Genomic DNA, 25,105 nt, shown 5'->3' with positions numbered 1-25,105 from the left:
AACCAAGCAGGCATCTCATTGATAATAATTTTTGCTAAATGAGTTTTCTTTCCCGTCATTATGCCTAGTAAAATATAACGTTTCATTATTTGTCGCATGACAACACATGGATTAGTCCGCGTGATAAGAGGGTCAACAAACATTTTATTGATATAGTTTCCACTTAAAACAAGTGGAGGAAGTAGATAAAATTACAAAAGATCGCATTTTGTATTTTATATTCATCTCCATCATATGATATTTTGATAATTTTGCAAAACTTTGACTCAGAATTTGAACATCTTTACTTGCTTACTTTGGACTAAATTTGCTCATTTGTGTCTCTCTCCCTGTTTGTATTTTCACGAAGGCATTTCAGAATCATCTTACTATTATTTGACTGGAAAATAAGAAATATTTGAATCCACTTTGTGCTAGTAGTCAGGCTAATCAATAGCAGTATTCAGGTCCTGTCTGATGCACCATGCACGGCCCTACATGAAACCTTTTGTCTAAAATTATTGTAAAATAATCTTTATCATTATCTCTGCGAGGGCATTAAATCAGGTTGTCTGCTTGTCTTGAACTCTCCTATCCCAGGGGGACATGAACTGATACAAACAATGTGTGGGACATGCAATGCAAATTTATAAGCTGCAGTAAAACAAAATAATGAGAACTGAGAAAAGTTTTTCTTTTTCCTTGTGCTCCTATTTGTGATTGTCTGGCTGGTGATCTTGAGGTTTCTTCTATGTTCTTTTCCCATTAACTAGTAAAAGGGCATACCAAAGGGTAAAGCAATCCCCACACACAAGCTGAATCTATTTACAGAGTGAAGCAAATGAAAGAACAAAAAATAAAATTCTCAAGTGAAACAAATAAAAGAACAGAATAAAATTTTCAGTTGATGCAATCTGTACAGCTCAAACAGTTTGTTTCCACAAGCAGTAGACAAGTCTAAAATCATTTCTTCCCAAAAGTGAAGAACTTTCGAGATCCTTTCAGACACTTGGCAACAGTGGCATGAAACGATCCACAGATCACCTCAGGGGGCTGGCCAGGACTTGTTGCATGCCTTTCTCCAGCATCTCTTACTACGGTAAATGAGTTGCATACAATATTATGATAAGAAGAAAAAGTGAGATCCTGGAAGTCATCAATGTCTAGTAGCTCTTCAATTCAAGGGGATCACCAAATCTTATCACTTGCCTTGGAGTTGGGAAGTTCCCTAATACTGACTAATGCCATAGTATAAGGAAGAAGAGAATGGGAACTAGGGTTTTGTAGAAGAGATGGGGTTAGGGTTTCACAAAAGAGATACTGAATTTCTCACAAGAGATAGTTGTTTTTAGCTTGTGAGGTTGCGATGGGAGAGGGTCACGAGAGTCATTGGGGTATTTTTTCACATTTGAGTTTTCACAAAATCTGTTCACTCGCTTAAAACACTCTTTTTTCTATCAAAAGTACTTACTGAACACTTTCCAAACCGGAACTATTCTCTCTGAGCAAGAAAACAGCCAACGTACCAAATGCTATTCTACTCGCAATCAACTCCCGGTGAGCAAGAAATCAATGAGATCACTTTCAGAGAATGTAACAAACACAGCCTAAAAAAATGCATGTTATCAAGTCAAACCACCGAATTTCACATGTGGCCAATCCTTCTACATGGCTCAAAAAATGAATGCATGTTGTCCGAAACTTGCTGCTAGAGGAAGAAAAATTGTTGAATCAACTTTTCAGAAACTTACATGAAGAAGCCCTACTGCACTGCAACTTGACACTAAACAAACGGTTTCATGATAAGGCCCGTCCGCAGTTTGTGCCTTTGAGGTCCTACCAAAAGTGGCCCCCTGTTTCAGATATAAGCGCCAGTAGCTGAAGCAATTTCTGCACCAGCAGTGGAGGTAAAGGACTTGACACAAGCTTTCCGACTAAAATGCCAATAACAAAACAACGCTTGCACAATCCTGTAACAAACCCCCACCCTGAAAACAACCCCGCACATAAAATCACAAAACAATACACATTTCTTTAAATTGCATGTGTATATATAACAAAAATATCTAACAGAACAAAAAAAAAAATTTAACAAAAAAAACACAGATGAAAGGACAACAACAGGACATTCAAACCCCTTTAAAGAGTCTCGGTTGAAATGAAAATTATCACAGCACCAAGAATATTTGCTTGTCATACATACTACTGCTACTGCTACAATGTCAGCCACCAAATCAATGTTATAACCTTGGATCAGGTTTAGTGACTACTGTCTGCCCCTCTTCAAGCTGCAAGAAGGACACTTGTACTGCTTTATGCTTTCAGCCTTCGCAGGTGTAATCTTGACACATTTTCCATGGAACCACCTCTCGCAAATATCACAGCCAATCCAGAACTCATCAGCATTGTAGTTCCCACCACAACTCCCACAAAGGGTTTCACTGTGTTCATCTTCATCCTCCACATAGCCCTCATCAGCTGGTTTTGAACTGTTCTTCACCTGTCCATCACTTGATCTCTGCCAAAGATGAGAAAATAGTTTACAGAAAAAAAATTCTGAATATCGAGGGATTGATAAGAAATTACAATATAGTTATCTTGTCTCACTTTTGTGCCGAGTCTAGATTTGCTTCCACTATCTGCACTGGGCTTGTCTTTCATGGGCTTCCTTTCAGACACAACTTCAAAGATGGTGGGAAGATCATTGATCATACTAAACAATCGCTTCCTGTCAAGTGAATGCCACAATGTTTCTGAGAGAGTGTAGCACTCCCAATAACTTTGTTTGAAGCAAAAAAAGCTTCCACAACCAAAAGGAGCACAAATATGTATAGCATGTCAAATATGCACTGCACAAAGCTGACTTTGCCTTACATGGCAGACATCAAGAGAGGCCAAGTTAATTATAACCATTAGTCATTGAAATACTTTTCCAAATGGCAAAGGAGAGAGAAATTATGGAACTGAATCCATGCACATGTAGACAATTGGTTCAAATTCTAAACTAATCAGCAACATGACCAACCAATGTGATCTGAATGGTCGAGACATTTCAAGTGATTGCAGAGAAAATAAATCAGCCTTCCCCTATTCTTCAAGATTTGAATTTTCAGCATGTAATACGTGCATAATGCTTCACACATCTAAACAAGGACTAGAGCAGCAAACACATTTTTAAAAAATTAAAAATAACAAAAGCATGTCACCATATCACCATAGCCAACATATGTAGTAGACTCAATAACAAAAATTCATTTACACTTCCATGGTGGGTGGTCCAATATCCCCGCAATTGAAACATCCAACACTTCTATGTAATGTAGAGCAGTCACAAGAAATAACCAATCCACAAGAGGATCGCAAACTCCAGGTCCAGCAATAACAAAATATTTCGATTGGTTCTCAGATTTGTAGGAAATTTCAGAACAATAAAAGAAAAAAAATAAATCGAAGGGCAGAAGAAAATGGGGTAGTCTCTCTCAGACTCGGGTCTCTCACCCACGGCCTCTCACCGTATTTTGATCTCTCACCATACTCTCTCACAGAGCAAAGCACAAAGCTATGTTTTTTTTCTTAATCTCATTAATCAAATTCTTGTACAAGGTTGTAGCCCCTTACAAACTCATATAGAAGACTGAAACACAAATGGAAAGGCCTAACTCATTCCTTAACTAATAAGGTAACATAAACTAATTATGAAACTAAAATAATGAAAGAAACTGACTCAAAACAGGATTCTAACTAAACTAATGAAGTAAATCCCGTTTTCCTACTTTCTACACATATTTTAGGCCCCTTAAAGTGGCCCATTACAAAGAAAGGCCATAGGATTGAAGGCCCCAACGCCTACATAACCCAACCCATAATAAATAAGCTCTTCAGTTGACTTATCTGCATCATTATGTCACAAACATTTCTACTTAATTGTTCTTCCTATTTCCATATTTCCTCAATTTTGTTTTATGTTGTCAGAAGTTAGCGTCACATGGTTCAATAAACTTTTGCCATCTCAAACACATACTTAATTTCACATGCTGCCTGAAACTATGAAGTTACTGTCAAAATCCAACTTAGAAATATGAAGCGAGAAACCTTTTAAAAGAAATCTCAGGATATCATCTATCAAAAAATTACAACGCTTCTTTATTCTATGCAAAACTAGATCAAATCAACTTTTTCATACACATGCACATGTGAAGAGACATACACAGAACGAAGCATAATTGTAATCCTTACAGAGGTGAGTACCATAATCTCTAAGTCATGAAGGGGACAGAAATAACTAATGGGATTCTTAGACACCTAAGGGATTAAGGTTAGGAATCCTTTTGTTTTTCCAGAATCGCAGCATAAGGAACTGAACCAGTAATGGAGATCTTTAATAATTTAGCAATCACACGTCTGATGTGGCCAGAACACAAGTTGAATGATCTAACAGGGATGGGGAAACTAAGCAAACAGAAACTGATTTAGAAATCTGAATAGAAACTTAACCATCATAGAAATGAGAACTAGATTAAGAAATTATTAATCAAAATAGTAATCATAGGTAAGTAGGAGCATAGTTCGAGAACTAGCGAGATCTCGCCGAGTTTCTCGGTTTTTCGAAATCCTAAGACGAGACTGCCTACGAGTCTCAAAATGTCAATATCTCGCCGAGATCTCGGTTTGATCTAGAAAAATGCTCATGTAGGTCCTTTATATGAATGCCAGATCTTGCTGGAAAATCTTAGTATACAGACACCTATCTATGCCAAGAACCAAGACAAACACTTATTTATGCCTAATATCATTTAAGTAAATGATTTACTTAAGATATTACTCATAAATAAGCAAATACCCCCTTATTTGAATCCAATAAAAATAGTTAAAAAATAAAATTCCAAAAGGAAAAAAAAATCAACCCCCCAGTTCAAGAACAAAAACTGGATTTCGGCGGTAAGTGCAATTTTCAACTTTCTAATGCTGGGGTTTTTCTCAAATCTAAAAATTCCATAAATCTTATTATGGTAAAACATTGCTAAAAACCAAAAGTGCAGTAAAATATTCATTTGTTTTGATGTCCAAAAAACTATTTTCATTCCGAGCAATTTTGACAGCATTTGTGCACACCGAATTAAGTTTGACCGGCAAATAACTCTTTCAATATAAATCAGATTTTAGCAATCTTGGACTTTTTAGAAAGCTTTCCATCGAGTCCAATATTGCTAAAATCTGATTTATATTGAAAGAGTTATTTACCGGTCAAACTTAATTCGATGTACGCGAATGCTGTCAAAATCACTTAGAATGACAAGAGTTTTTTGGACATCAAAACAAATGAATATTTTACCGCGCTTTTAGTTTTAGTAATGTTTACCATAATAAGATTTATGGAATTTTTTGATTTGAGAAAAACCCCAGCATTAGAAAGTTGAAAATTGCACCTATCGCCGAAAATCCAGTTTTTATTCTTGAATTGGGGGGTTGGCTTTTTTTCTTTTTGGAATTTTATTTTTTAACCATTTTTATTGGATTCAAATGGGGGGTATTTGCTTATTTATGAATAATATCTTAAGTAAATGAAATACAAATCATTTACTTAAATGATATTAGGCATAAATAAGTGTGTTTGTCCTGTGTCTGTCCTGGTTTCTAGCATAAGTGTCTGTCTTGCTTTCCCATTAAGTGAAACTCCTATTTGGACTTTGTTTTTGCAAAATCTTATAGTGTCATTGTGTTTAAATGGCCTAAAATAGGCTGAATACCAAGTTTCAGACCCAAACTAAGTCTAAAACCCACCGAGATGAGGCTTCAAGTTGAAAAAACAAAAAGTGCACCAACTCGGCGAGATCTCGACTCGACTCGGTTTTTCAAGGGTCTAAGTTGGCACCGAGACCCGAGTTCTCGAACCTTGAGTAGGAGTTTAGGATTGAACTGATTGATTATGGGGAAAAGTAGAAAATAGAGAAAAGAGAACAATAATCAACCAGATTACCAATCTGGAATCCACCAGACCCACTTCTGAATCCACAGAAGTAACACTATCGACACCTCAAGAGTCAACACCAGAATCCACTGAGCCAACCTGAGATCCACAGACCAAAAGTAGCAGCAAGGCCTTTGTATATTCATCAAATAGTGGAGGAGACTAAAGCCTCTTACATGTTTAAATAAAACTGAATCAAAACAACCCATACTGAATAGATAACCTCTTCCCTCGCAGACTAAAAGGAGAGTCCCTAACTGACTCAAATAACTTAATAATAAAAAATAAACAAGCCAAACTGAAAAGAAAATTTTCTCCATCTGCTACGGCTAGCCTATTGGAGGAGTCTTAACAGACTTAAGACACTTTGAAAACAGGTCTCGAATTTATAATTTTTTATCCCAGACTTTACAAAACAAAATAATAATAAGAAACTAAAGAGAGATAAAGACTCAAATAACCCACGATTCTGGTTTAGGGAGAAACCATAACTGAACCAAACTACTGACCCTCGGGCCAGATTTGACCCAGAAACTGAACCAGAAATTGGTTCAAAAGTGAATCAAAACCAACCACAGCTTCTTCTTCTCTTCCTCTTCTTTCTACCAGCAGCTGAAGACTGCATCATAAAGGAGTGATTAAAACACATCTACGATACAAGAGGTGACCAGTATAATAAAAAGTCTCAACGGAAGTCTGCTTACTAGATATCATAACTGGATCAGAAAACCCATAAGAGGGATGCCACTCAGAATTTGAGACTACATAAAATCATTAAGGTTTCAAAAAAAAATTGCCTTAAATGGTGAACCAAAAAGATTCCTGGTTGGGTCAACCAAGATTCCTTCCACTTCCTTGTAGGTAGACCTATTTGTGGCAGGTGGAAGGATGCTGTTGGCAATTCCAACCATTGGATGTCTGAGGGATGTCTAGATTGATCACATGTCAAATTGCAGCCCCAAATTCTATTATTTAACCTTCTTTGTAATGGCATACCCTCCCATATTAGTAGATGTATCCCCTCAATAAGAATTTTTCAGTGCTTCATTTTTCCATGTAGCAAATTCCGTTTGGACTAAAACTTGACAAGTAAGCATGCAGTCCACTTGTCTACCAAATTTTGGCCCCCATACAATGTCACATTGCATAAATAGGTCTTCCAGCCAGTGGAACATGGTTGGGCCAACCAGAACCAAAATTAAATGATAATACAAAATACGCTTGCACTAGACTTTAGAAACTTTGTGTACAAAGTACATTGGCTTCTCTAACAAACAATAAATTTTAGGGTTCTCCTCCCCCCCCCCCCCCAAAAAAATTGGTTGACCCGCTAGCTCCAGGAGTGCCCAACCTCCTCCCTAAATTTTATTTGGAATATATTGGGCTAATTTTAGAGAGAAAAGCCTAGGGTTCGGTTACATATATGTTGGGCCTTTGCTCCAAAGGGTTTTTTTTGTAATAGGCCAATTTCATGGGCTTAAAATATGGGTAGGAGGCATAGCTGTCAAGCCATCACCTAGGCATCAAGGTGCCTTGGTCACCTAGGCGCCTGTTGGTGTTGCCTTGCATCCAAAAGACCCCTCCAACGCCTGACGCCTATGGTAGGAGGTAGTAAAACGGGATTTACTTTATTAGTTTATTTAATTAGAAACCTATTTCTTTTTAATTGTTAGTAAACTGTTTTAGTTAGGTTGGATTAGCTATCTCTGAGTCCAGCCTTGTTTTAAGTTGCTTTCCTTTATTTTATACAGAGTTGTAGTTAGTTAAGATTACCTCCATAGCAAGCTATTATTGGCTGGAGGAGTTTTAGGCTTAGTTTGAGTCTGTTTTTTAGTCTTTCGCAGAAGGTTGTACGGGGCTTCAACCCTGTGAATTTGATGAATGGAAATTGGTTTTTGCCTTTTGGTTCTATGTAATTCAGAGCTCTTTGTTGTAGTGATTTAGTAGAAACCTAGCAGTGACTTCAAGAAAGCTTGGTGGTGATTCCAAGTTGGGGTTTGATGGGATGCCAACCCCGAGGATCAGGTGGGATTCCTGATTCATATCCTTCTTCTTCCTTTTCTTTTCCATCAATTCACAGGTCAGATCTCTTCCTTCTTTCTAGCTTTGTTTAGCTAGTTTAATTATTAATCTGGTAGTCCAGTTGCGGCCTTTCTTATTTCATTTTTCTGGTTCGGTTTCTAGTTTAGGTTCTAGTTTCAGTTCAGTTTCAAAAGCCCTAAAAATCCAATCAATTTCAAGAGTCCTAGTTTGTTTCTACTTCTTAAAAATCTCTAATTTCTGGATCAATCTTTCAATTCTGATTTTTTATTTAAGTTCAGGATTATTTTTACTGTTTAATCAATATATCAGTCCATTAACTGATTCCTTTTTGAGCTCCCAAAGACCTGATATCGAATTCTAGTTTCCTGCCAGAAGTTCAGTTTCCTATTTCAAGAAGGATTCTCCCGTATCTTAAAATATAGTCATTGGGTTGCTTCCTAATTTTGATGGTTTGTTCCTACACCTAACAGAGCATTCAACCAGAATTATACCAAGATCAGACTAGTCTTCTTTCTGATAGTTGTTTCTCTTGAATTCTAGTTTGTTTCCTTTTTCTACGATTCTGGAAAATTCCCGGTTTTCTAAACCCTATTCCTTAGGTGGTTAGAATTGCCATTAAATTGGTATCAATAGGGTGCTGACCTCAAACCAGTGAGATCCAGTGGGAGATCAATCTGCAATAGGATCGCAGGTAAGGGATAAAACTCAGATTCAAGAGAAAATCAATAACTCAGCAAATGTTAAAACTCAGATTCAAGAGAAAATCAATAATTCAGCAGATGTTCACATAATTATGGTCGAGTGTACTGTTCTTATAGTAGAACAGTTCCACAGAAAACGAAAGATATCTGATGATCCGATTCTCAACAATAAAACAATTCTATTGGGAGTAGGAAAGTTGGAAAGCTGCAGAATTTGATAGGCAGATTTATGGGGTTTCAGATCAGAATATAGCAGTGCAATAACAAGCAGACAAAGAATAACTTGAGACCAGCAAAAAGAAATCAGAATTAAAGAATTTTGAGTACGAGAAGGATTTCTGAAATTGATTGATAATGCAGGTCTGAACACAGAAAGAAAAAAAAAAGGGGTGTACCCAGTGCACAAGGCTCCCGCCACTGCAGGGTCTGGGGGAGGGTCATAATGTACACAGCCTTAACCCCCGCTACGCGAAGAGGCTGTTTCCAGAGACTCGAACCCATGACCACTTGGTCACAATGGAGCAACCTTACCGTTGCACCAAGTTCCACCCTCTCGCAGGTCTGAAAACAGAACAAAAACTATATTCTGATTCAGCAATAGCAGTAGAACAGCAATCTGAAACTAGATCTAGAAAATCAGTACAGAAAACCAAAATCTAGAAGTATAGTAGCACCAGGATTTCTTGTTACGATTGGAAAGATTAGATTTTAAAACTGAAACCAATCTTGTATTTAGAAACAGAAATCAGGTTAATAAACTGTGCGCTGGAAGAAAAGAATATGATCAGGAATCCCATCTGATCCTCAAAATTGGCATCCCACCAATGACCAAACCCCAAGTTGGAATCACCATCAAGCTTTCCTAAAATTATCACCAGGTTTCTACTGAATCACCACAGCAGAGAGAGCTCTGAATCTCACAGAACCAAAAGGCAAAAACCAATTTCTATTCATCAAATTTGTGTGCAGGGCTGAAGGCACCTTACAACCTTATATAAAAGACTCAAAAACAGACTCAAACTAAGCCTAAAGCTCCTCCATTCACTAGCTTGCTATGGAGGGTAGGCTTAATTGACTAAAACTCTGCATTAAAAAAAGGAAAGCACATTAAAACAATACTGGACTCATAGAGACCTAATCAACCCTAACTAAAACACTTTAATAAAAAATAATAAAAGGCGTACCCAGAGCATGGGCTCCCGCCACTTCGGAGTCTGGGTAGGGTCATAATGTACACAGCCTTACCCCTGTTTCACAGAGAGGCTCTTTGCAGAGACTCAAACCAGTGACCAGTTGGTCACAATGGAGCAACCTAACCGTTGCACCAAGGTCCACCGTCCACCCTCTTAACTAAAACACTTTAATAACAATTAAAAAAAAAATTGGACTCCAACTAGACTAACTAATAAAGTACATGCCGTATTACTACCTCCTACCCATATTTTAGGCCCACTAAAGTGGCCTATTACAAAGAAAACCCATTGTGTGAGAAGTCCAACATATATGTAACCCAACCCAAGCCTTATTCTTATTTTCTTTGATTTATCTGCATCAACAGGCGATCGAGATAGATTCAACTACACATGTAACCCTATAGGTTATGCCTGGGATATCAACCTTATAAGATATTAGGATAGCTAATATGCTTAGCAAAAGGGTGATGGAGTTATGAAAAATACTAGGGTTTGGTTTGAAAGAAATAATAAGGGCTTATGGCACTTTCGCATAAAAAAGAAAGGCAAATATATACATATCAGAGTGAGAAAATTAAGAAGCTAAGCAAACAAAATAATAATTAACGGAAGCTTAAACAAAGCTTTAGTAGGCTACAACATACCATGGAGCTAAGGCAAGAATTTTACAAGTAGCCAGCTGATATAATCCTTTGAAGAGATAATTCTAGGCCCTTTAGCAAAAAGAAAAGTAATTGGCAAGCAGAAAAGAATAGAATATTTCATGAAAGGATAAATCTCCATTATAAGACCCATATATAGAGAGCTCCCTATACAGTCCACCTGTTTGAGCTACGTGGAGGACCCCTTTAAGTCAAACCAACCGTTTAACAGAAAGGCGCATCTTGGATTAGGCACATACCAAGTTTTGGGTCCATCTCCACTACATGACCCTCCATGTATTGGCATATCTCTTTATATTGTTCAATGGTTGACTGAAGTTGTGCAAAGTTGAATTTTCAACCAGTTTTTTAAGCTTCATATCTCCACATGGGAAATTTGGACTGCACTAAAACTTTCCAGACTGATTAATGATGGACAATATGTGCACAAAGTTTCAGGGCCAAATTCAAGAATCTACAAAGAATATGCTCCTGATTCAAGAAATAGATGATTACAGAATACAGATCATGAATACAACAGAACTACTCAAAAGAACCACCAAAGCATATGTGAAATTAAATAATTAGGGTCAAGAACAAAAAGCAATAAAAGAAGTCTCATAAAGTATAATCAGATCTGAACTAAATCTAGAAGCAATAATCCTAAGGTGCAATGAACAATGGTGCAGTGATGCAGGCCAGCTGGCATCCAATTGTGCTAGCTGTCTAACCTTGTAATTTGTTTAGGTTTATTGATAGTGGGCCTTATTTCAGTCATGGGTCTTACTATGGAACTGCTCTTATGCCATTAGATATTTTCTTCAGTCTTTACGAGAAGCAGACCAATTCATGGGTCTCCTTCAAGGAATTTCTTTAGACTAATTAGAATTTCTGCTTTCAATAAAATAATCTGAATAGAAGAAACAGGAGTGGGAGGGGACAAATTTCAGTTATATCTTTTCAAGACGCTACATCAAGGGGGCAAATCTTTTCCATGTAAGTAGATTTTGGAATAAATGGAGAAACAGAGTACATGCTTCTTTGAATGGACAGTTGTGGTGGAGAAGATTCGGACAATGGAGATCCTCATGCAAACGGGATGGTCCATTAGGAATGCTTGTAAGCTTTGTGGTGATGCTCAGGAGAATTGATGTAGATAAGTCACTTAGGGGGCTTTCGATCCAACTAAATGAGCCCAAAATATGGGTAGAAAGTAGGATAACGGAATTTACTTCAGTAGTTTAGTTAAGAGTCCTATTTTGAGTCTGTTTTCTTTATTATTTCACTTTCCTGGTCAATTTATGATGCCTTATTAGTTAAGGATTGGGTTAGGCCTTTCCTTTTTAGTGTCTAAGTCTATTTTTGAGTCTTCTATATAAGTTTGTAAGGGAGGCCAGCATTGTACTGTTGTACACCAATTTGAATAATAGAAAACTTTGCTTATGCAATGTTGAAATCCTGATATAATAGGTGAGAGGCCTAGGGTGAGATGCCCATTCCATTTCTCCATCCCCTTCCATCGGTTCTTAATTCCAAACCCTAATTATGCCCTAATCGATTTTCAAGTCTACAAAGTTGCTGGGATTTCTTTCAACTGATTGTCACATTGATTTCTTGAAGATTACCACATCAAGATCATTGCTGTTTCAACATGTTCCAAATTTGTGGGTTTTTATTTGTTACTTCAACCAAGGAAATTGTTCCCTCATTTGAGTTCCCATTGGTCTCTTGGTTTCCTCATATGATTTCTCATTTATTGGAGGGTTTTCTATTTGATCCTGCCTGGGATTAGACCTATTCTGGTTCCAGTCTTACATTAAGAATTTGCTGCAGAAGTGTGGAAAGCAGTGTTCTTGTTGATGGGTGTAAGTTGGTTTTTCCAAAGATCTCTTCTAGAATCAATGGTTGCATGGGAAAGCGGTCCTTTAGAGTGGAGGATGGAGACTCTGTGGAAAGTTATTCCTCATTCAGCAGCGAGGATTGCATCAAAGTCTAGGAGGATGAGCTTTGCCTGGTCTGTTGTTCCTGATTTTAGATATGTTAATACCTAGGCGGTATGAGATCGATAAACTGAAATTTTTATTTTTATTTTTTTTTTTTTTTTTTTTTTTTTTTTGCATGGAACGTATTATAATATGGTCATGTATTTGTGAGAATGATTTTGGTAGTTGGTTGGTGTCATTGCTCTTTTTTCTGCGCAATTATTGGCCATAAGGCTTTGCTCAGCTCCTGAGTATATAGGCTGCTTTCTTTTGGTTACGATGGAATTTCATTTAGAGAACAAGAGAACTTGAACGAACCACCTACGCTTCACACCAGAAGGTGTCGATTGGATCAAAGTCATGGTTCAAGATTTCGAGAAATATTGCCTATATATCGGGATATTTCGGACATCTCGACAGTACCGAGACGAAATGGCAACGCGAAATTGAAAAAGTTCATATTTCGGTGATATTTCGTGATATTTCTTGTGAGTCTTGCACTCTTGTGGGTTGTGAACTTGTGACTTTGTGTATTGACTATTGAGTAATGAGTATTGACTATTGAGTATTGAACTATTGACTATTATGGAGTTTATGAGTTATGAGTTATGAGTTATGAGTTATGGGTTATTTTTGTTTCATTACTTTGTTTAAATTTCTTATGTCTTTTAGTACCTAATCAATGTGTATTTAACTATTTATACATCAGGGTCGGCGACCGTATACTGTCAATCAAGGGTGCAAACCCAAAACATCACTTTGAGTTCATTTTTTTTGCAATATGAAGGTTTAAATGTGTTTATTTAGCTAAAATAAGGGTGTACATGAAGTATTAAGCCTTGATATGGCCAAAAACCCACCGAGATGGAGTGCTAGCAGAAAAAATACCATATTTCGACGATATTTCGGATATTTCAGCCATCTCGACCAGCCCGAGACACCGAGATATCGCAAGATTTTAAACTATGGATCAAACACCAATCCCACCAACAAAGCACCCGGGCTTCCCACCGCAAAGTATCAATCGGATCTAACACCGATCCCAACAGCCTTGATCAAACACAAGACAAAAATCTTCAATAGAGAAGAAGATCAGCAAAAGCTTTTCATTACTACCAAAATTCGTGTTCAATACTCCCCCCCCCCCCCTTTCAGCCTTATATAAAGACTCAAAAATAGACTCTTACACTAAAAAGGAAAGGTCTAATCCAAGCCTTAACCTATTGGGTAACCTAAACTAACTACGAAAGTGAAATAACAAAGGCAATAGACTCAACACCTGGCTGGACTTATAGAGTCCTAATCCAGCCCAACTTAAATAGTCACATGACCACTTAACCAAGTCAAGTGATCACTTAAGTGATCACATGACCACTAATTACAAAAAAATAAAACTCAGGAATCCCGTATGCAATCTAATTACCCATATTTTAGGCCCATAAAAGTGGCCTATTACATTGGAAACCCATGGGATCAAAGGCCCAACATGTATATAACTCAACCCTAGACTTATTCCTAAGCAAACAAGCCTTATTTGATGATGAATCTGCATCAAATGGTGAATATTGAAGAAAGAGAGAGAGACCGCAAAGTGATTATTTTAGATATCTGGGATCAACCATAAATAAAGAAAGCGGTATAAAGGATGATGTTTCAAATAGAATTAAAGTGGGATAGATGTAATGGAGAGGTGTGTCTGGAGTGTTGTGTGATTATCGTATCCCTCTCAAACTTAAAGAAAAATTCTGTAGAACAGTCATACGACCGGCTATGATGTATGAAGCGGAATGTTGGGCAGTTAATCATAGTTGTCACATCGTCACGGCGATCCAAGTCGGTGGAGGGGTGTCATGTCGATATATCGACATATCGCCCGCCATGGCGTTGCCATGGCAATCATATCGACCATGTTTTATTTTTTATTTTCTCTATTTTTAATGTCATTTAGTATGCTATAATATATACCCTATAACATCAAAAATTAACATGAAAGTGTACTACTAATCTACTATGGTTTAATTCATGAAAGTATAATATCCATTAGTATATATGAAATCATGGATTATCAAATAATTGATAGCAATAGTCTTGCTGATAATAAAGTTGAAAAATCATGAGAGTTGAGATATGATTCATATGAAAGTGACTACAAAAGTAACAAAACAAAAAAACAATTATAAGAAAGTAATTTATATTGAGTGAATAAAGCTAATAAACAACCCATCTAAATAAAAAAAATATTTTGCTGATGTGAATATGTGATTGTGTATTAGTGTTTTCTGTTTGATTTTTTTTAATTTTTTTTATGTTAAGGAAAAAGCATTAAAATAAAAAATGGTTAAAAAAAATTATTGTTAAAAAATTAAGTTTTATAATCTGAAACAACCATGTCGCCCGATATGGCCATATGTCGTGGTATGGCGTCCATGGCAGCGCCATGACGACGACATGGAGGCCATATCGGTCGATATTCTTACATCATCCATATCGATGGTCGATATGCCCACTTCTCCAGCGATATGCCGCCATGGCGTCGATATGGCGACGCCTTGACAACTATGCAGTTAATAAATGTGACATAGATAAACTAAGTGTAGTAGAGATGAGGACGTTGAGATGGATGTGCCGCAAATCTAAGAAGGATAAAGTAAGGAATGACCATATTAGAGCTGAGTTGAGAGTTGCCCCAATACACGATAAGCTGTAAGAAAGTCGTTTGAGGTGGCATGGCCATGTTCAAAGGAAGCCTTAGGATGCCCCTAGTATGGTGGAGTGATCTGATCCAAATCGAAGGAACCAAAAGAGGTAGGTGCAGGCCAAAAATGACCCTAGGAGAAGTAATGAGGAGAGACATGCATAGTTTAGGTCTTGTTTCAAGTATGACCTCGAATAGAGCTGATTGGAGGGCAAGGATACATGTAGCCGACCCTATTTAGGTGGGTAATCTCTGAGTTGTTGCTGATTTTGTTGTGCTCCTTTCATTGTATTTGTTTTATTTTTCGTCTTTGGCTTTTCTCGTATCCATGTGGCCAACCCCATATACTTGGGATAAGACTTAGTTGTTGTTGTTGGTGGTGGTGGTGGTGGTGGTAGTGAGAGGGAAACCACAAGTGAGAAGGAGATAAAAGGGAGTTAGAGAAGAAATAGGAAGGTAAGAAGGACGGGGAGATGTGAGAGAGTGTTCCAAAAATGAGTATGAGAGAGGGTAAGAAAAAGGAGAGTTGTAGAAAGAGAGAAAGTAGGAGGGACCGAGGGAGGTTGAGAGAAAGAAGAAGGAGAGGAGAGAGTGCGTCTGAAAAAAAGAAGGAAAGAGAAAATAGGAGAAGAGCATGAGAGAGAGAGAGAGAGAGGACCTAAGTTTTAGGAGGAGGAAGACTCCCTTAGTGCGTGTAACCTTGGATTAGGACTTAAATAAACAGAGAGAGAGAAACCTTGAATAACGATTTCAGTTGAGGAAAACCTAAGGGCAATGTTAGTTAGCTACTCCAAGGGATAAGTTAGGAAGGAGATACATAAATAAAGTAAAAAAATAAAAAAAAAGAGGGGAAAACCTCCTATGCATGCAAGGCCTTGGAGGGGGGCTATTTTAAGGGAAAAAATAAATATATAAGGGAGTCTAGCTGAATTGAGTAGACACACAAAATTCTGAAAGGAGGAGAAGAAGCAAACTCAGAATCGGTTTCAGCTCTCACGTTAGTAAAGTGTAGATTTTTTTGATTCGTTCTTTGATATAAGTGCAACCTAGAATGGGGATGAAGGTCCGGTTAGACTCATGGATTAATGTCTGATGTTACTCCTTTATCTGGGTTTCAAATCTGAGAAACCCAACAGGGAGTGTGATCTCTTTAAAACTGAAATTTCGATACAAGGTTCATGAGTGACTGAGTCAGTTATTCTGTTAGGACAAATTCTGTCCGTCAATCGGATGAATCTCACTGTGGGAAAGGACTTTGGACCCCAATTTGGTGAGAACATATATGACATGTAGATAGGTTCTACCAATTTTGGGCTCAATTCAACCTTGTTTGGTATGCCTACTATATGCAAACTCGGGTCTGGTCTGCTGTCAGGACAGAATCTAACCCTGAACTTAGGGAAGATAAAAAAAACTCGACTTATAATTGGAGTTTGGAGTTAAAATTTGGTGTGATTGACTATTTTTTAGTCTAGTTTCATTCTGGAAAAAATTGGGAGTGATTTGAATTTGGAAAGTGGTAGTTATGTATTGTTTAATTTCACGGTGGAGATTTCCAGCAGAATCTGTGCACTAGGTTTAGGATATATGAGATGGTAGAATTTGAAGCTGATATTTGGTGGAGAATGTGACCGAAGGGTAAGTTAGTTCTATGTAAAATTTGGTGGTCTCAGGAAATGAGTAAGGGAGTGAAACCCTAGTTTTTCCGGACTGTTACAGACGAACCTGACGGCAGAATTTTGGCAGAATAGTATAGGGTGAATTTTGGAGAGGGAAAGGGTGTTTAATCTATGTAGGATCATGATAAGAAGGGTACTGAGGTTGAACTATATGTTCGTATATACGAAGAAATTGATTGGTGTTGACGTTGACAAGATTGTTGTTTTAAGCAACAACGAGGTGAGTAGAACTTGGCATATCTTGATTATGTACTTTTGACCCTATTGCATGATTTCACTGATGTTTCGTTAAAGGTTGATTATGTATGCTATGTGATATTTTGATGAATAACTATGTAAAAGATTTTTCAGCGTGTTTTGATGCATGATTTATGATGAGGATTTATGAGGTTTGATCATAGACTTTGGTGAGTATACACCTATGGATTTTGCTATGCATATGCTTATGAAATGAATTTATGTATTGACTCTGACAGTAACCCTTTCCAACAGGGGGTTAGGTGTTGGATGAGGTATATGTATACACATTTGATGATGGGATGAGTCGTTTGATGATGACATGAGTTTTATCCACCTAGCCAACAAGAACTTCTTTTGATGAGGGCTCCATTTGAAATGGAGTTTACCCATTTGATGATGGGACAGTTTCGTTTGATGACATCGTCGATAGGCTACAGTTGATAGGATACCTCACTCGCTTGTGTGCACAATAACAATCAGTCTATTTTGTTGAAGCAAAGGATTTTACATGTTTCAACAATGTTTTATGTTATGAGGATTTGCATGTGCTTTGGTTGACCCCGGATGTTTCACATATGTTTTTACAAAGATGATACTATATGTTTACCTATCTAGCATGGTTGTGCCTTCTTTCTCTCTCACTGGGATTTGTAGCTCATTCCACCAATTTGTCTTACAGATCAGTAGAGGTGTTAGCCAGCTCGGAAGGGGAGCTAGTTTGGACGGGCGCATTATTTATTTACTTGAGTGCTCTTCGACAGTTGATTTATGATTCAGCAAACTTTGGTTTTAGTTGGATTCGATGTAATGAGTTAAGATAATTTAAGTTTTAGCCGTCACCAGACAATATCAGACAAGGTGTTTGAGGTTTTAATTTCGTTGTTCGGATGTTCTCATTAACCCTTATATTTATGGAGGTTTTCGTTGTGTTTTAAATTTTAATGAGGGCTATTTTTGGGATTTTGAGGAATTTATTACCATGGAATCCCGATGAGATATGATTGCATGAGTGAGGTCACAGGCCCTAGCCCTACCAACTTCGGGGTGTGACAATAAGACTTCCATTTTACCAAGAATTACCCCCCTCCAAGTTTGTCAAACAGGAATGGTTCACAGCACTCAACAATTGTTGAAAAAACTCCAAACACCTTAACTGTCTAGGGATCACAAGCAAAATATCAATGAAATACAAGGGCATACGAAAGAAAAGCGAACCAACTCAACTGAAAAAAAACTTAAGAGTCAACAACAAGAAATCGGTTCTGATTCCACACTATCTAGGTATGCATCTTTCATTCAAACAAAAGAACTCATGTATTTTCTCCCTCAGTTCAATGCAAGACATTTTGGCTTTCCTTCTTCCTTTCAAGACCTTCATTCATTTTGATTTCCTCGTTCCTTTTGAGACCTTCAAGTTCCATCACATTCCTTCATCTCACTGATTACATAACTAAACAGCGATCACCAATTGCTGCTACTACAGGTGGCAGTTTACGATGCTGTGCCAGGCAGCCCAGGCCCCAGGTCTGTGAAGCTCTGTTAAATAATGTCATATCTACGCATTCCTAAGTATTTTATCATATGAAGTGAAGTTGGTTTAGCTGGTTTTAGGGTTCTAACCTAACTCAAATCACAAATGCTTCTTCTGTTCAGAGAAACAATTGTAGTTTCTATGAAGTATATATGATGGATATTAATATCAGGAGGCCAAGCTTATTACAGATATTCTTTACTCAGGCCGACCCAAACAATGTCCAGGAAAGCCAAAGTTGGGCATGCCAAACCACTGGTTGCCACCCCTAGTGCTCCCAAATCCCAATGTATATCCATGAATATTTTCTGATTTTATGCTTCCTACTCCAACCATTCGTCCATTCATTACATGTATTTTTGTTTCTTGGTTATCCAACATCATCCACCATAAAGCATGGCTTATCTTAAAAGAGGAAAATTACAACTGATACTGTATTGTCATCTAATGGAAGGTGTTCATGTGCATGTGTGCAGCTCAAACAAATTGGATGCGAGATCTACAATATGCATCTAGCCATATCCAACATCCACAACATGGATTAGATTATAAAAAACATAACATAAACCTAGCTCTTAGATGTACCAGTGATCAAGCCATTATACTGATCCGATTGATTAGACTTGAACATCACTTATAATTGTTCATTTGGAAAATCATACTAATTAATTTTTAGCATATCACACCTTACTAACAAATATTTGGCATGTCAGACCAACTATATAACAGTCTAGTGAGTAACATCTTGTTCAAATGCAACATATAAGAAAGACAAAGTAATAGATGAAGTACTTCCAAGTTTGGTTCCTTCAATCAACTACCTGAATGCTCCAGACCAGTCACAACTCCTCAAGCATAAAACACTTTGATAACATAATGATTTAAGCTTTTCAGAACCTTTACACCCAAAAATTGGGTTAAAAAAAAAAAGAAATATTTTCATCCACTTAATGATTCAGGATGGAACTCAGAAAAAGCCCGAGTACCATGCACTCAGCAAGGGAGAGTGGTAAACTTCAATCAACACCAACATATGTTACAAAAACCTGAAGAGGACACCAGTAACTTAAAATCCTTGACCGGCATAAAATCTGCAACTGAAATCATGCCAAATAAAAACCCAAAATAATAATTTATATGCAAATAAAAGCAAACCAAAATCCCAACAATCCATGATATAGTCTCTTCAGTTTTGTTTGGAGCTCGTAATAGGGGAGGGATTTTAAGATATCACGCTGGAGAGAGATTCCTCTGTTGAGTGGGAAGTAGAAAGGATGATCCATAAAGAAATGAAAATGTCATAAGGCACATTAGATACCTTGCATCTTAAGCAAATACCTCATCCAAAAGAAGGCCAGGATCAGCAAGTGACAGAGGATATGATGGCCAAACAAGCAGTTATACGCCAAGAATGTGTCAGAGCATTTGTTTCCTTTACAACGATTTAGTCATGTGCTGTCTATTGTATGTTTTAGTTGTAAAACAGTAAAGAAAGTACAGCAGTGAAAAAGAAAGAATAGAGCATCAAGAAGAAAAAAGCTGCAGTGAGTAATCGATCTCACTTTAGCTGGTATATTAAAATATAAAATTTGTTACAGTCATACCAATAATACCCCTACTTACATAGTTATATACGTATGACTTGGTCAACAAGGGCACCTAATTGAGCCCATCCCTCCCTCCCTCCTTCCCTTTCCACCCCCATTTAAAATGTGCAATCGATGTTGTGAAAGTTGAAAAAGGAGTGTGATTAATATCAGATGTAGACGGGGAAAAAGGTTCAAGTTGGGTTTTCAAAACTACAGTTAAGGGATTGGAAGTATTTGAAATGATAGCGGTTCAATAGGTTTGCTAGCTGATTGCATCACTAAGGGTTAGGGTTGAAAGAATGCTAAAATGCAAATGCAGTCACGTTTCATGAATTATTGAGATGAAAATCAAGACTCCAAAGTCTTGGGGATATTAAATGGGGTTGCATACTGGTCATGGAGTTCACTGGTGAGTTTAGGGATGAAACACTGGAGGTTTATCAAAAACTGGTGGCAGGAAATACTAAAATTTGCTTATAAATGGCTTAATTTTTATCTTTCAGCAGTGACGGTACGCCGGCTAGAAAAAGGTCTTGTTATTCATGTTGCTGGATACATATCTTAATTGCAATGTCGTAGTTTTATCTTTTGTTATGGGAGTTGTCAACTTAGACTTCCTAAGCTGCTTGTTGTGAAGCTACCATATTTGACAGGGATGAACTTGGCACCATGAGAATCCTCAAGGTTTTACAAGAAACAAAGGAGATCCAGAGGAGCTGTCAAAGGTTAATGCAGAGCAAAATGTAATTCCACAATGAAAATCCAGGAAAGGAGAAGAAGGACAAGATTACCAGTATCCCAGTAAGGTTACCTAACCTCAACACTAAAAAAAGCTTCTATGGGAAAAAAGGCAAAGCCATCAAAATAAAAATCTTCATTGCAAAAAAAAGTTGCTTACAAGTAACCAGCCTTCCCTTTATAATAGAAAGAGCGCAGACTACTAGAAGCATAGAAACTAAGCTCAAGCATCAAAAAACCCATGCATAAGTTATTACAGATGTTGAACTTATACCACTTAGAAACTCCAGCTACTTTACACTTGGCCCCTCATATAAATCACATTCAAAAAAAAAAAAAATCTTAACTAATCTGTACTTGGATCTTCCCTATTCTAACACATTCATCCATGCACTAGAGAAGCAATATTTATTTATTGTAAACATCCTATATAGAAAGGGCACAATTATAATCTATACTCAAGCCTCAACTTTTACTAAACCATTGCAAACTACTTTCAGAATAAAATACATATAATACCATCAAAATCCTACAAAGATATGATATCTAAAATGGCTAGGAAATCAAAATTAATTATATTCTTCCCCCAACTAATCAAAAGCTTGGAACTCATCCTAAAGAATTCAACAAGTAAATAAACAGAAAATTTCATTAACTGGGAGACAATACAGTTCAAATTAACCAAATAAATAGCAGAACTAGGTACGATATGCCCACAGGACCCCAAAGAGTAGGAGCAGTGAAAGGAGGTTGAACCTAATAAGCTTGACAAAATTATGTGGGAGGAAAGATAATGTTGATGATCATCACTAAAAGGCTTCTCTACCAGATTGAAGGAATAACATACAATTCAAAGTAATAAATACAGTGACAAAGGAAGAAAAGTGCTGAGTCAAAGGTTTGGCACAGCTCAGAGGGGCACTTCTATAGTTATGTCACAACAATCAACAAACTATGCCATAAGCCTTTTAAATATAACGCTTTGAAAATCTGAGTTTGACATTGACAATTAATTACAAACAGATCTTTTACAGGCACTATTGACTATTGCAAGAAGGCTTCACACATAAATTCGGAGATTCTTCTCATAGACCCAATACTAAGTTAAACCACGAAATGGAAGATGTAGGATATCAGAATGATATGATAACATACTCACTCCCATCTACAGTCAACTAGGCTGAGGTGGTGTTGCATTTAACTCACCATGTATTATGCCTCTTAGGTTGCTCCAAAAATTAAATTCACCATGTCAACTATTACTGGGAATTAAGATCAAGCCACCTCAAATGGTAAACTATTCACGGAATTAAGACATTTGATGCAACAAAACCAAGTCAGATGCTCTCAAAAAGCATGTCATACTTACGAACATCAAAGAACAAGCTACACCAACACAAACATCAGTAACAATCCACCACAATCATGGTACAAGAACACATATAAGGATCTAAAGAGCCAGTACCTTTCATTGCGATTCAGGCGGGCCCCAAAATAGAAAGCCACGGAGAGCAACCAAGAATCACTGTGCACAGCAACCAAAGAAAGCCAGTCTTTGCGGTTCATCCCATCTCTTGCGAAATTGATCCCTAACGCTGGCTCGGGCAGCTCAGGCGGAACTTCCTCAGCGGGAAGAGTGACTTCCCAGCTCTCATTCGGGTGTCCGTACAGACACAAATTTTCCTTCTCTGAAAAATTTACGAAAAAATAAATAAAAAGAAACAGAACAAACGAAAACCTTGAATTTTTCTCTTATTATTCTAATTAAGCTGACTTAAGATTTAATAAAGAAGAAAGCAAATAGTGCCAAAGACACCAGAAGGACACAACCAAAACCCTAATTTCACACAGCAGAAAAAAAAAAAAAAACAAGAAGAAGAAATTTCCATAAGCGATTCGTATATACATCTGTAAACAAAAAGTGTCGAATAAATTTAAGAATTAATAAAATTGAACGTACCTGGATCGCAGAGTGCGTAAAACTCGTCGACATCTAAGAGAAAGGAAACAAAAATCAACAAAGATAAATAAAAATAGAAAAAAAAAAATCAAAGATTGGAACAGAAAGGTTGCAGAAACGAGTACCGTAGGTTAAGGCTCGAACTATCCCAGCCCTTCGAGCACTGTAATCTTTGAAGATCTCTTCTACTGTACGTGGATTTGAAGTAATGGAAGCCATTTCCATGCCCTAGATGTCTGATCGATCCTTTTTTTACAGTAAACGTTAGGAAAGCAGATCGATTATCACGGAGATCAAAAAAGTTTCGATGAATTAGAGTTGAAGAGACAGTGAGAAATACAAGCGGGCATTGTTCGTAAGGTGTTGGAGGCAGAGTTTCATCGTAACTGGTAAGAGCGAAATTCCGAAGCGAAGGCAACGGGTTACTCTCTCTCTCTCTCTCTCTTCTCTCTAATTTGCGCTGGGACGTAGGAACAACTCTATGTTGACACGTGTAAATGGCGTTGAAAATGCTCTGGCCCGGTCCCAGCATCAAGCTGTTTTAAGCCACCGGAACACCAGTTTAACCGGTCAAATCAAGTCAATTGAATCTTTTAAAAAATGGGAAAAAAATGCTAACTGGTGGCGTTGTGCTCCGCCCAAACGCTGGATGAAGTGAATTTACCATGCAGCCTAGTGAAATAAAAAATCTCACTCAGATAGATCCATCTATGCGCTCTCTCATTGGCGCCACCTGCGCGCTACTTACCCAGACAGTGATTTCTTGCCCTTTAAAGTTACATGTTCTATGCTTAGATTTTTCTTCTTGTTTTTTTGAGAATGTTGTGACATTTCACCGTTCACCACACCATCTTATGGTTCAGAAACCCTATAGGGTTGAGTATGTACCCCAAAATATGTTCTTGATACCTTCACACACGCATCTAAAACCTTGCGAGGAATAGATTCTGATTCACCATGGCTTATGAAAAATTTGGTCCTTTCTTTTTTACCACATTGTTTGCTTATATATGGAGCAAAGTAAAACTAGGGGTGTTAAACAATCAATTTTTGGTATTTATTGGTTCAAATAGAAACTGAACAGTTGAGGTGAGATTTGGTTTCGGTTGGTTTCAATATTGATCTGATGGGTTTTTATTGGGTTGGTTTAATAGGCTATTACAAATATGTTATTAAATTGATATTGTTTCGGTATTTCATATTTATAAAATAGAACCGAGTTTTCCTTCAACCATGGTGAATAGAAATCCATTAACCAAGGTAGGTTTAGATGCGGGTGGGGGTATCAAGAGGGTATTTTGGGGAACATACTAAAATCATATAGGGGTTTGTGAACTCTAGGATGGGGGTTGAATGTTGACCAAGTGATGGAGGAAAACTTTATCCTATAAACTGACGGGAAAAAAAAAACTAGTCTTATTTTTTTTTTTAATAATTTTGTTGGTTCAGCCTTGTTTCGCTTGGTTTTTTAGCTTCGGTTGGTTTAACGGTCAGTTTCAGTTTGTAGTAGTTTCAAAAAAAACTAAATCTTAAATCGTTTGACAAGGATTTATTTTGGTCCGATCCATTTTTTTGGTCTATTCTGATCAGCCCAAGTAGTTTGGGTTAGATTTGATGCCTCTAAGTAAAACAATAAAGGGAGAATCAATTTTAAAATGGAAAAAAAAAAAAAAAAAAAAAAAAAATGATACGCAAATAACAAAAGCATTATATTTATGAAAACACAAGAAAAATTGGGGAGAGGACATTGGCTCGAGGCATTTTCTTACCCTAAAAAAACAAGGTCACCTTGCATCGTCGAACTGACTAGAAGATGCAATTGGATACTTCCTTTTAAGGGAGAGCTAATTTTTCTTTTTTGGTGGGAGGAGGAAAGGAACGAGAATTGTATTGATAATAATATGAATGAATAGATTTGCAACAAATTTACATTCTCATAAACAGACCCTGAAGCCATAGAAAAAAATCTCGCTTTCGCCCAGTTCCGAGACGAGATATGGGGGTACTTTAAAAAATACATGATTTCGACCATGTTTCGTAGGTGTCGATGTTATTTCAACCAAAACAGTAGTTTTGGTCGAAATATAGTTAAACCAACTTGTACCAAGCACTTAAAGTACTTGGTTTCAATGGAAACATGCCCATTTGTGCAAAGTTTCGACAAAA

At 37.2% G+C, this 25,105-nt stretch overlaps 1 protein-coding gene across 1 annotated transcript; it reads right to left on the bottom strand.

Annotated features, from left to right (window-relative positions):
* Positions 1–1,986: 1,986 nt before the first annotated feature.
* Positions 1,987–23,314, bottom strand: LOC122671440 (PHD finger protein ALFIN-LIKE 2-like). The gene is made up of 5 exons (XM_043868644.1): positions 23,065–23,314; positions 22,940–22,972; positions 22,445–22,667; positions 2,587–2,707; positions 1,987–2,497 (listed from the first exon to the last, which is right to left on the bottom strand). Exons 1-5 carry the CDS (start codon positions 23,162–23,164, stop codon positions 2,246–2,248), a joined length of 729 nt encoding a protein of 242 aa, XP_043724579.1. The 5' UTR covers positions 23,165–23,314; the 3' UTR covers positions 1,987–2,245.
* Between the last annotated feature and the right edge of the window lie 1,791 nt (positions 23,315–25,105).

The sequence above is a fragment of the Telopea speciosissima genome, chromosome 8 (genome assembly GCF_018873765.1).
Source record: "Telopea speciosissima isolate NSW1024214 ecotype Mountain lineage chromosome 8, Tspe_v1, whole genome shotgun sequence".
Lineage (NCBI taxonomy): Eukaryota > Viridiplantae > Streptophyta > Magnoliopsida > Proteales > Proteaceae > Telopea > Telopea speciosissima.
The sequence above is the reverse complement of the archived record's forward strand: the minus strand, read 5'-3'. Positions and strand labels throughout refer to the sequence as shown.